The sequence below is a fragment of the Mustela nivalis genome, assembly GCF_964662115.1.
Source record: "Mustela nivalis genome assembly, chromosome: 3".
NCBI classification, from domain to species: Eukaryota; Metazoa; Chordata; class Mammalia; order Carnivora; family Mustelidae; genus Mustela; species Mustela nivalis.
In genome coordinates, this window is record NC_139022.1 from 83,180,993 (window position 1) to 83,194,996 (window position 14,004).

The following is a 14,004-nucleotide window of genomic DNA, read 5'->3' on the forward strand; positions in this document are numbered from 1 at the left end:
GGGTAATGGAAAACTGGTTTCTAAAGCAGTTGCACCAAATCAGCACTGTGAGAGTTCCTGTTCCTCTGTTGTACACTCCTACCGGTATTTTCTATTTTTGCTTATTTAGTGTGGAAAATATGTGGCATCTTTTCATTTGCGGGCTATCATATAGGTTACTTAGGGGATGATTTATATTTCAAAGCATATACATGTGTATTTGTAATTTTGAGGTTTATTTTGATATTTCTAAATTGCCCTTCATTTGTATTAATTTCATGCCTAATGATATATAAATTTCCATTTCTGTATTCTCCAGGGAGGCATACACCATCACCAAGCCTTTCTAACATTTATCAATGTGAAAGCAATTTAAGTATAAATTTCACTTGACTGAGTTGAATATATGTATAAAACTACATTCAGTCTTCTGTGAACTATTAATATTCTTTGCCTGTTCTATTGGGTTGCCTTGCTGACTTGTCTTTATAACTTAAGAAAACATTTTCTGTGGAAGGAGCTGCCAAGTTTCCTCCAAGTTTTGTCATGCAGAACTTTTAGGCTTTTTAAACAAATCTCTTTCAAGACTCACTTGGGGTGTCAGACCTCGAAATGCCTTCCCTACACCAAGATTATATAAAAAGAAAATTATATAAAACTTTATATTAAGTTTTACTATTACTATTTTTCATTTAGAGATATCTAGAATTTCGTTACTCAGTATGAGGTAGGAATAAGTTTTTTTTTCCCGAATGTCTACCGTTTTTCCAACAGTTGTCAAATAGCCCATTCTTTTTTCACTTAAGTGTCATATACTAGTTTCGTGTATATTTAGATGTTTCCGGATTTAGTGCTTTTGAGTTGCCTGTTCTTGAAGCCGCTTTCCTGTAGCCATAATTAAAAAAAAAAAAAAATTGATTGGGATTGCTCCATCTTCACTACCTTTTTTTCACAATTTTTCTGGCACCTCTTCTGAACTCTGAAATGATCCTGTCTAGAAACAAACAGAAACCATTTGCTAATCTTTTGGGAAATTTTTAAACTTTAAATGTAGACATTATAAGCTTCCTATCATTTAGGGAAGTTCTGCATCTCTGGCCACTTTGATCTGGTCACTTTTCAAAAGCTTCTACATTTCTCGAACTATTTATTTTTAGGAAACAAAACTACTTGACCTTGAGGGAAAGGAAAACCTATGGGCTCTCAATCCTTGGGCAAGGAAGATAGCTCCTATTCTGATCCTTCTATACCCGTAAGTTTGCCCAAATGACTTCCACAGTGCTAAATGCAAAGTTCTTGTTCTATCCATCTGGATGTCATGGTTCTCTAGTTTTCATTTAAGGCTTCAGAGTTGGGCGGGGGGGGGGGGGTGCCTGGGTGGCCCAGTAGGTTAAAGCCTCTGCCTTCGGCTCAGGGCATGATCCCAGAGTCCTGGAATCGAGCCCTGCATTGGGCTCTCTGCTCAGCAGGGAGCCTGCTTCCTCCTCTCTCTCTGTCTGCCTCTGCCTACTTGTGATCTCTGTCAAATAAATAAAATCTTTATTTAAAAAAAAAAAGACTTCAGTGTTGGGATGGTGTCTGGTTTAGTCACCATCGTTTTTCCTGTCCTCAAATGATGCTCACCTTCATGGTTTGAAAGCACCACTTACACATCCCGTTTCCTTTCCGTAGCCAGATCTCCTCCTCTGTACTCCCAACTGCTTACTTCTCTCCCCACAGGGTGGTCTCAACCCGAATGCTATTTTTTTTTTTTTTTTTCAGTTCTAGTTAATGACATTTCCATCCTTCCGGTTGCAAGTCAGAACAAGCAAGAGTCATCTTGAGTTCTTCCCTCACAATCCATCTGGATATGTTAGCAAATCTGGATTCCTCTTTTAAAACAAATCCTGGTAAGACTACAATGGTTCCTTGACTGAAGTGCAAAAATGACCTATACCTTCAGGCCCCTTCAATTACCTCTTGGATCATACGTAACTACTCTTCTCCCTTGTCAATCCCCACCCCACGCTGAAGGTACACCCTTCTTATTTGCATACCAATACCATCTAATACTCGTTGTCAAACATCCATGGGCTTGCCCCTTCAAGTTTTTGCTCAATGATACCTTCTAGACCTTTCTCTATCTCTCCACATCTCATTAAAAATACCAGGCCTGCCTCTCTCCCACCATACCTTTCATGTTTCCTCCCCAGCACTTGCCACCATGGAACTCACTTATTTGCATTCCTACAAGAGAATTCAAGTCCATGAAACCAGGGTATGTGCCAGTGACAGAAGACTTAAACAACTGTTAAATGTGTATGTAATATGAAGAGATTTTGTATATTGAATTTCCTAGTTAGAAAACCTTGCTATTAAATTACAACTTACAGCACACAGTATCATCCACTGATGTTGCTGCTGGGTATGGGAATTAGTATGTTAGCAGAAAGGAAGCTGGCCCACAGCCATCTCCTTTAGATAGGGAAACTGCACTAAGACATCACTGCAGACATATGCAAACATTTCAGCACAGGGACACTCATCACTTTATTTCTAAGAGTAAAAAATGAGGACTTCTAAATGTGCAATAGTAGTAAGACAGTTGTGTAAACTGCCCATGCAATAATGTAGCTATCACATTGATGCAGATTAACAGGCAAATTTGGATACTGAGCACAATGCACCAATTCACTATCTTACTGTGTGCACAGAAAGTCAATTCTTAAAATGCTTGATGTTTTTTGAAAGGCAACATAAAGCTTGAAAAGGAACACTTAGAATAGTCAGGCAAGGACTGCTGTAATAGGCATGGAATGAATGGCTCTTTAGTACACCAATTTTTCCAGTTAATCACTTTTGCCAATGGTTTAGAATTCATGTTAAATTTCTACATTGTAATTTGCAGTTGTGCTGGACTGGAGATCAATGTGGATGTTTCAAGAGGTTCTTTTACATCAAGTGAACAGGACTCTGAGGTCAAGGAGTAGAAAATGGCTGTCACAGCTTCAGCAGTTTCTGTATTCAACTGTATGGGAATGAGGAAGTCCATACTCAGGAACTGTCTAGTTCAAATCCTTTTCCCATCATTCCTGAAGAATCAGATGTACATTATGGGAGTCACATCAATTATGAACTCATCAAAAGATCAAAATGCCTATTAGTTCAAAAGGAAGTATAAAGTGAAAACAATCATGAAGTTTGCATTTTAGTCTCACTAAAATGTTCAAGACTTACCCCCCAAAAGGATTTTTTTTAGCTTCAGGCACAATTTCTGAGATAGCAGAGGCAAATCAGGATCCTGAGCAACTTAATAATTAGGCTGCCTTTGAGTATCTTCTCCTACAACCTAAATTCTAAAATCTTACACTCTTTCATAAAGATGTAATCTGTATTTTAGAGTAAGTACTATACCACCCAAGTTTCACATTTTTTAACCCCTTGCCAACATAACTGAGGTTCTATCAAATATTTTCATGAGCCGGTAACAAAAGGAAAGAAATCTGAGGAGCCTCATTTCCCTTCACATTTTTTGGGTTGCACTGATCTAATTTCAGATTCCTTGTTCTGAGGTATTCTAAATCTCAAATAAGAAAAGACTACTCAACAGTTGTGCACACATTTCTCCTGAAATATATTAATACATTTAATTAGTCACATGCAACTGTAATAATGGGTTACAACCTAAAACTATTTTTATAAGTATTAATTTCCAAAATCACAAGTTTTAATTTTTTGAAGGATAAATAGGAAGCCTTAATAGGACAAACATTCATACACATTCATGCAATCTAGCCTTACAGTTTTATTCAGGACTTCGTCTTTTAATTCCTTTGCAGAGCAGTATTTTCTCCCTCCTTGCCCAACAAGAGCTGAATCTAGAATCTACTGTTTAGAAAATACACCAACAATAGCAGTAAAACAAGGGGCAAAATTTTTTTCTGAATTATACAAATAAAAAATACTAAATTTAAAAATGGTTGTCAAAGATGAGTGTATTATGTGTAAAAACTAAGAAAAATACCTCAAATGAGAAAAAACCCCAAACAACAAAAAACAACGCAACAAGACTTATCTGGACCCAAAATGGGGGGAGGGAGGGAAAAGAAAGCTCACTTCCTTTCATTAAAAATCAGAGTGAAACATCTATAGTTAAACAACTTTATTAACATAGTCAAGCAGTGATTAACATTCACATCTATTATGTCACATCATACAAATGTAAATACAAAATTACTACAGTACAATATATATTCTCTGCATGATCCAAAATATTTGGTGGCCCCAAAAAACTCTCTTTAAAATTCAGCAGCTTATCAAAAATTAAAACCATATTCTATTTAAAATGAAGATCTGTTAGCACAGAGTTAGACTTCAAGAAATTTAGTACAGTTTGAGAAGTTGCAGGAGGATATATTTGAAGGACACATTCTAACATAGTGTGGCAGGTACAGAAACATCAGATTTAAAGCTTTTAAGCATAACTCATACAACCTAAGTTGTCAGCAGAAAGATCCAGTTATTTATAACTAAAGCTAAAACTACTAAATTATTGCACCCAATGTTAACATGAATATTAATTGTAAAATTGCCTTATAATATGAAGTGAAGTCATTAACCACGTTTAAACATCTCTTCTCACAGATGATAATCTATTAAGTAAAATTAATTACACAGTATTGTCTAATTATTATCTCCATAAAAATCATCCAATCTTAATTTGGTTATATATCCACATAGGAGAACATCAATAAGGGAATATGGGGAAAGTACAGTGAAACCCCTTTATGAGGCTGGTATTAGGAGGGGAAAAACACTGCCTTATAGGCTAACCATGTTATATTAGGCTTTAAGGAAGATAATTAGATTTGCAAAGTCACTAACTCTGCATAATACCAAGCCATAGTAAAAGGGGACTCTATGGTAGATGAACAAAAATTGTTAACAAAAGGGAAAATACTACTTTCCTAATTAGTGATACAATGCTTGGCAAATAGATTTGGTTTTAAAATGTACAAGAGGTGAAAAAAACAATCACCGTTTTAACTTCCCTCAAAATCATGCATACAGGTTTTTTTTTTTTAAACAATACATTCTGGGATACAAATCACAATAAACAATTGCTATAATTAAATGTATACCTTAAAATTAATATGTATAATAATTAGGCATAAAGATAAAGAATCCTCTACATATAAGTAATACCAATGGGGGAAAGGTCTACATAAGACTGAAAAAATTAGTCACATGTCACCCGGAAAGTGTACAAGTGAATGAAACTTTTATGCAAAATTTAAGAGGCATTAGAAATATCTCCATATTTAATACAGTATGAAATGTACTAAAGTAGGTATACAATGCTCTTGCATGGTATAATTATTAGATGATATTGTTACACAGCTCTTTATTGATCTGATTTTTCAACTAGATTATCCCTTAATCTGAAGACCAGTTTTAAGATTCCAATGCCTACACTTCAGTAACAGTACTAGTAGCAACAGTTAGTGTTTTCCCCCTTGTAATATTTGCAAAAAAACACCAAAAAACAAAAAAAACCCCAAAAACAAAACTAAAGAACACCTCAATAAGCAAAGCTGTGTGTATTTTATTTAAAGTACTACTAAAGGATTTAAATTGCAGTTATGCATGGTACACTCTTCTCTTGGGAAGAGTGTCTTTTGCACCGTTATCTGTTAATACATTCAATATGAATAATATAGATTAATTATATGAAGCAAAAAACCCACTTTTTTATGGCGAAAGACTTAAGTTAAATTTAGACTAAAGGGCTTAAGATATAGTTACTTTAGTTCTGGCATTTCAGCTATGCAGGGTAATTTAATACAGGACCAAAAAAAAAAAAAAAAATCCATTTTCCTATCTTGAGGGTTTGGCGAAGAGGACCAAATTAAACTCACTCTCAAGGTAAACCTGCATGCAAAAGTCTTGCCAGGAGGGATCTCACTCCCCCTAGTCTGCTAGAGTAAGGACTAGAAAATCTGACTAAATGCAAAGACTCTTCATGAAATACACTAAAAAACAAAGTTAAGTATGATGACCCCTTATAAGCATATGTCACCAAAGCAAAAAGGATACAAGAGTATTCACCTGAGATAAAACTTGTATCTGAATATTCCATAACTGAGTAGACAAAGCATTTCAATAGAGGAAAGTCAGTTGAAATTATTTTAAAATATACATCTGATCCTATTTTACAATATATGCCATTTAAGCAATTCAGATCAATGAAAAAGTCTTAACCAAAAAAATCACAGTGTTTATCAATATGTTAATTACAAAATGTATGCTACTTATTTCGTTTTTAAGATGTAATGGCTTGGTTAAGTGTCTTAAAATCTATTCTTCTGAAACCTAACTTGCATCACAAAATCAAGTAGCAATAATGTAAAGCATCAGAACTGGCTCTTCAAGATTATTTACACGTTGATTATTTGGGAAATAACCAACTAAAAAATATAAAAAAGTGATTTTTTTTTACACAGTATGAAGTTATTAAAGAGATTAGACAATACAAAAAGCAAAATTCTTTCCTGAATAAATGAATTCTGTGGCACTAAGTTCACCTGCTAATGGACTGACTACAACACTGAACTGCCAAACATGCATTTAAATTACATTAAATACACTTTCTGTTTCCAACTTAGGTTGATCAGCAGCTTTTGTTCTGTTAGAATCCTTCAAAGAGAGAAGCTCGAACAGGAAAAAGAAGGCATATATAAAACAGTAAACACTGACCTCCTGAGGTTCCTACAACATAAAAATATTCAAGTAGAAAATCTACATCACTTAGCAGCGGCTATTTCTGTAGTTGAGCACACTAACAGCACTTTAGTGTGTAAGGAGCAGATGAAGTAAGCCGTGCTTTAAGCATGCCAAGAGGCAGAAACACTGGAATGTAACAAAGACAAACACAAGTTCATAGACATTCAGTCAACATTCAAAACTATTAAGACTACACCACAAGAATTAAGTTGCTTTATATATATCCCATGATGTATTTTTATCAGAATAAATGCTAAATCAGAGCTTACCTCAAAAGATAACTTAAATGGCTTCTGCAAATTCCTATGCTATACTATGTATCTGAAATATAAATTAGGGAGAAACAATAACCTCATGGTGAGGGGGGACACACAAAAAACCCAACCCAATCAGGTTGCCAGTCGTGTTTACTTAATTTCACTATTTTTAAATTTCCTTTTAATTTAAAAAGTTAAGTGACTACAAAAATGGGCACATTCTTACCTTATCTCTTAATTAAAAACCAACTTTTAATCAAATAGGTGACAAACTGCTTTCAGTCAATAGAGTTGTCAATCACAGGTCCAGATAACTTTATTGAAGGTTGTTTTTATATGTTTGTTTTAGTAAAGTGTTTACAGAAGCATTTTGCCATTTCCTCCAACTTAAATTTTATTTATTCCAGAATACTAAAGTATCCTCCCATATTAAATTCTAAAGAATATTTGAAAAACTACAGACTATAAGTAGGATTTAAGGATAAAATAGCTACTCTAATCAGGTTTTGAAGACTATGAAGCAAATTTTGAGCTTCCAGCGAAGCCAGGTACTAGAAAGCAAAATGCTACATACCCTTTGGATCCAACTTATAATTAAAAACAAACAAACAAAAAAACCCAAAAAACTGGACATTGTAAAATAGGATTTAATTTCAGGCTCTACAGACTGAAATTTGCAAAGCCAAAGTAGAGGAAAAAAACGTGAAAGAACATGTTTTAAAAAATACACACATATACACACACACACAGTAACAAAAACCTTTTCTGCATGCTACCATGCATCTGAAATTTTTTGAAACGGTATTTTTAAATTCACACGCATACAGCTCAAACTTCAGTGCAATGGCTGTATCATTCAACACCTTTAGAAGAACAGAACCATGCAAAGAGGAGCAACTGCTTATAAAAATGGTTATTCAGGATTTATTCTGCAATGCAAAGGTGACAAACTAAAATATAAAAAGGTTGTTATGGCTTAACATTTTTGTTGCAGATTAAATATGCAGCATTGAAAAATGGAAAGGTGTGGCTTCATCTCTGACCAGCAGAGTTAAAAAGAAAAAAATCTCTCCATTTTCCTTCATCATCATGGGATACACTGTTCAGGCAATCCAAATTAATAAAGACTTGCACTTCCATATGCACACAAGATCAAGTGTACCAGTTAGGATTTCACATTCACAGTATATAAGAAAATACACATGGAAGGAAAAGTAAAGGGTTAACTTAACAAGGATTTATTCACAGGAATACATGTAAGTAGAGAAAAATAACAGAAAAGCTAAACAAATGAAATGAAGAGGATCCAAACCAACTTTCACTCTGTAGCTTTTTACTTGCACCCTGTGTGCATATATCTAGGGCACAGAGGGCCACCAACATGCGCCAATACAGTGTAGGAACCCTGCATTACATCCATTAACTTAAACATATCTTTAAGATCATGCTTTGAACAAAAAAAGAAAGCTTAGAAGGCAATATGTTGAGTGGGAATAAACATTGAAATATAGCAATCATGTCTTCAACTTCTACAATTGTCTTTATGTGCCAACTAACATTTACGCAGCCTCTTACAGATCTTTTACCATGTATTTTAAGTTTTAGAAGTTTTGATAAAATCACTAGTAGTATATAACCATGCAGAAAGCACATCACACTGACAGCACAGAGGCAAAGATTTTGCACAGGTATATCAGCTTTCCACATTGTGCAGGTTACACACAATACAATATCAATCTTACTCCTAACAAGATCCTAAAAAGATATTTCAAGGCCTAGCTGTAAACTACAGTACTTTATATCTATATTCTTAATAAAAATAAAAAATCCACAAATCTTCAAAAGGAATTTTAAATGCAGGGCTATATTGAATTGGTAAACTGCAACACAAACTGGCGCCACAGAGGTAAATGAATACCAATCTCACTCTATGCGATGCAAGCATGCTACTTTCCCACTAATTTAAAGTACTTTCAATCACTATGAGCCAGAATGCATGCCTGAACCTTAAACTGCACTTTAAAAAGAACGTCTTGGCCTAGAAATTAAATCTAATGAAGTACAACCATCAAATTATATCCACTACATTAATGTTTTAATGCAAAATCAAGATGTCAATCTTTAGTCTGATATGCCCAACCCCATTTATTCCTCCCTCCCTGCCCACCCCACAAAAGTAAAAGGAGTGACTCATTTGGCGTTTCACAGGGTGCTTCATTGTTTAAATCTGTTTTGTTTTATTTCCAACTTTTTTTGGGGTACCTTAAATTGTAACTTCCAAGAACCTGCTTCTACTATGGGTAGGCAAGCTGATTTTAATTCTATTAGCTTCATTTGTGTAGTTCTTCATCAGCATGCAAAAATAAGGCCCCAACACGTGGGAAAATTTATAAAAATCTTTAAATTAAGGAAAAAAAAAAGCTTCTTTACTGTTTGTAACCCCCATTCTTAGGTTTCCTTTATTGTACGCTATAGAATTTTTCATCTTTCTTATCCCTATGCATCATTTATGTGGTTCTTGTTTTGGTACAATTCCCCATAATATTCCAGGATGTACTGTTTTGTGAGTAGACTGAATAGGTTTTGTTTTTGTTTGTTTTTTTGCTTCTTCACATCCAGTGCGGAGTTGTAATTGGAGACAGATTTCCACCCACAAAGGCTCCAGATGTTAAAACGTTTCCCAACATCGACTTAATACAGTGACGGCAACACCTCCCTCCCGCCCCTCCCAGTAGGGTTGGGATTGTACTGTATTCCCTACTGGTTTACCCTTCCCCCCTGTAAAGGGTAACATTTTCCCTGGGTGCAGAGGCTCCCTCATAGTCTCCAAGACTGAAGGACCTGTAAGAAAACAAAACAAAGCAATTTTATATTTTAAAACAGTTTCTCTTAAAGCCAGCGAAATACAAAATTAATCAAGTAAGAATGCTATCTCTAACCAGAGAAAATGAAAACTGGACAAATTGCCTAAGATCATGCCAGCAGTCACTGATAACCCATGTTAATACCTTCCCCTATGGCTTTCAATAGTCATCTGTGTCAGATATGAAAAGTGACACCAAGCTGAGGACAAGCAGAGAGGCGTGTGGAGCTCTACATTACATAGATGAAGTTCAATGGATGCCCTGTAGGATGCTATCAATCTAATTCTTTATCCCCCCGATTGGTTATTCCTCACTTGTTTAACAAGATGTCTTACTTTCTGCAAAAATCAAGTAACACTTTCTTTAAAACAATCCTTTAACTTGGTGAGAATGAAAACATTATCCTTTTTTACCCCAGTATGTCCAATATTAAGCAAACCAAAAAATCTAATCCATCAAAAAATAAAGGGACATTACTTCTTGTTGGTTGTCTGATGTTCTAGCTTAGGAGGCACTAAAGGTATTCATAATACACTAAGTTTACTAGATTCAGTAATAGCAAAAAAATAAATTTTAGGGGTGCGTGGGTGGCTCAGTGGGTTAAAACTTCTGCCTTCAGCTCAGGTCATGCATAATCTCAGGGTCTTGAGATTGAACCCCACACTGGGTTTTCTGCTCAGTGGGAGCCTGCTCCCCCCCCACCCCGCCTGCCTCTCTGCCTACTTGTGATCTCTGTCAAATAAATAAATAAAATCTTAAAAAAAGGTAAATTTTAACATCTCCTAGATGTTCCTTACAAATAATTCTTTTGACTCTATCCCACACAATCGTTTCCTATGTTCTCAGACTTCTTGATATTCCTGTAAAGAACCTTTTCAACACTAGCAGTTATAATGGTAACCACATAAAGAACTAAAATCAGATCACTAGGATATTGTAACCAGCACCTAATGCTGGTCCTTTCACAACAAAAATCTACTAACCACTCAAGCCAAATACGGGGTATATATGAAGATTGAAGTGGATTCACAGAGAACGATTAGCCCATCTGTGGGAAAGTACAAGCAGCACCTTCTCCCTGCCTCTGAAAAAAGTCAGGAATAGAAGATAGTGATCCACTTTCATCTCTAATTAGGAAACAGGTAACTATTTTGTGCCTCATCTCAGAACACGATCAACTCAATAAATCAATGTAACTGGTGACATGATAGGGATACAGAAGTTACCAAATCTGCAAGTGCTAAACACTCAACTCACTACTGTATCATCTCTCAGGCCCTGATGTTAAGAGTCATTCTCATCCATGACATTCTCACGATTTAATATAAAGACAATTAAACACTATTTCAAAATGCTAAAGCCACAAAACAGCCACGAGTACTCAAAACTACAGGGGGACAATACACAAAGGGCTCTGAGATATTCCAGAGGCTGCAAGTCCATTTTTACTGCCTTATAGGTTATACAGCACGGATGTGGAAACCTTTTCAGGTTTAAAATCTAGCTCCAAGTAAATGAACAGAAGAGCAAACAAAAACTCCAACAAAGGAGATAATTAAATTTGGTGGACATCTTTTGGACACACACAGAGTATACTCTCTGAGCCCTCCAGTAAATTATGTCTCAGTTCATGTTCAAAACCTAAAGAAGTGTATCCTTATTCACTGTACTGACCCATATTCCTAGCATTTATTGAGCCAACTTAGTGTGTTAGGTAATATACTTAGTTCTGGCATCACATATAATTTTAATCTTCAACATAACAAAAGAACTGAAGCCGTGAGATCAGGATTGTTAGTTTAAGTACAGAAAAACTCAAGGAACAAGAGTCCAAATGGACTTACCCCTCTACTACCCCAAATCCAAACAGACTCATCCATTGTCCATTTTAAAATACAATGCAGGTCACATGGTACGTGCTCAATAAAATACATGTTGAAAAATGAATATTAAATATTCCCATCTGCTGAGCCCAAAACTAGTTGCAATTCTAGCAGGCTTTTCTCAAAAGCTCACAACACAGACGTCCTTGATGTATCAGAGACTATAAATTTACACTTCAAAATAATCTTTACCCTACCAAAGTAAATGTGGGTGACTTCTTACAGGCCAAAAATTTTAAAAACAGGCATTAGTTTGTTGAGTAATCCAAACAGCATACCAATTTGGTTTTCTTTTTACTCAGGATTCAAAGTAAAACAATGCATTTTACCTTGCTTGCTAGTTTCTAAAGAAAATTCTCTAGCTTTGATTTTAAATTTCAAGGCTAATATAGCCTGAGTTTTACTCAACCTCTGCAGAAAACATACAGCTTTTATTCTACTCAGTAATTTTAGATTGTAGATCCAAGTTTCTTTACCCTCAAAAACTTCCGCAAACTTCTTAAAACTTACCCCTAATTATGGGACTGCAGCTTAAGTGTATGAGATTAAACACCGTAAAAAGCTGCAAGACGCTCTTTTAAGGGAAGCGGAAACTGGTCAGAGAAACGCCTCCAATTTTCATCCCCAACTTGATTTTTAAATCCGTGAAGGATCTGCAAGAAGTGAAAAAAATCATTAATTCATCACTAACAGGAGAAAAATTCCAATCTGCATAACTTCCGAAATAAAACACTACTGACTTTTTCTAAAATTTTATCAATTTTAAATCAATGGTTCTCAAACTTTGTTGGATGCTGTACCACTACATGTCTTACCTAAAAGCACCTTATAATATATTCTAAACCTTGGTTTGAAAAGTTTAGAATTCAAGCAAGTGTCCTAGTAACAGATGCACGCTAAGCAAACTCTGACCTACTACTAATGGACAACAAAGTAGAGAATTCATCCAATGGATAAAATTTTTATGTCACATAAAAGTTTTTTCAAACTGGAAATATATAAAGCTTTAAGTTCATGTCTGCAATCACAGCTGACAAATTCTCGGATAAGAGGATTCAAATAGGTAACAACATTTTATTCTTATTTTGTTATGGTTGAGTACTGACCAGAATGAATCCAAAGGGACACTACTAAAACAAAGAACTATATAGACTTAAGCCCCATGGAAACCATTTCAGATTTACTTTATTCAACAGTTTACATTATACTCCAAATCTCAGTCAGCTGTCTTTGAAAATATATGCTGCTTTGGGTAGGTGGGATGATGGGACATCAATCAGCAGTATTGCTTGAGAAAATATTTTTGAAGTGTGTGCTCTTCTGATAGAGTCACTGCTGTACCTTTAAAAAAGATCAATATAGATGATCTACCAATATTGATCCGAAGCAAAGAGTCTAGTTCTATATGAAATGTAAATGTAATTTAAACTTTCCAACTAGACTTGTAATAGTCCCAAGATGTTTATCATGGAGACTTTATAGTTACCTTACCTTACAGAACATGTCTCTCAGATCATCTTTTGGGTTAATCCACGATGCAACAGCATCACAAAAAAATATAAAATCCTGTAACAAGCAGGAAATACACCTTAGGTTGCTATTTGTCAAACACAGCACAATGTACCTATCACGACAGAATCCTACCTCAAAAAAATTTTTTTAAAAAAATCAAGTATGATAAGAAATTATAAAATAATGGCTGTCCCTATTATTCCACCATCAAGGAATCTCTACTCATTCAGTTTATACTGGAATTTAACGTGCTTTTAAAATTTCTTTTTACACCACAGAACCCGTCTAGTAAATATGTAGCACCAACAATGGAATTAAAGTACCAAATGAGCACCAATCATAAAATCTTAATCCATTCATTCATTAATTAAATTACTGAATTAAAGAAATACATAAATTCAATCATCTCACAGCTGTGACTGGACTAGAAAGAATTTAAAGCAAGTTAAGTATATGTCAAATAAGCTTGATTTGAAGTTTAGTAATTAATAGATCTAAATTTCAGCATGAAATTTAAAGAAAATGACCAAAAGCTAGAAGAAAAACTACTTATATAGTTATAATACCTATCGAAACCCAAACCAGAGTGAACAAAAAAGAGAACAAAAAAACCCAATGTTCAATTACTAGGAAAAACTGCATTACTCTCATGATAAGAACAGGTGATAAAAGGTATATGCTTTAAGTGTTTCATTTAAATACTTTTTGATCTAGACTATCATACTGAAACAGCAGTTCAATATAGAG

General features: G+C 34.9%; 1 protein-coding gene across 2 annotated transcripts in view; it reads right to left on the bottom strand.

The window, feature by feature from the left end:
- Window positions 1–4,105: 4,105 nt before the first annotated feature.
- TNPO1 (transportin 1) overlaps window positions 4,106–14,004 on the bottom strand; it is a 94,197-nt gene continuing 84,298 nt past the window's right edge. For both annotated transcript variants that reach the window (XM_082722921.1, XM_082722922.1), the window contains exons 23-25: window positions 13,237–13,311; window positions 12,256–12,398; window positions 4,106–9,839 (exon numbers count right to left, since the gene is read on the bottom strand). In XM_082722921.1, coding sequence (XP_082579047.1) covers window positions 12,291–12,398; window positions 13,237–13,311 — 183 coding nt within the window. In that variant the 3' untranslated portion in view covers window positions 4,106–9,839; window positions 12,256–12,290. The remainder of the gene's footprint in view (window positions 9,840–12,255; window positions 12,399–13,236; window positions 13,312–14,004) is intronic.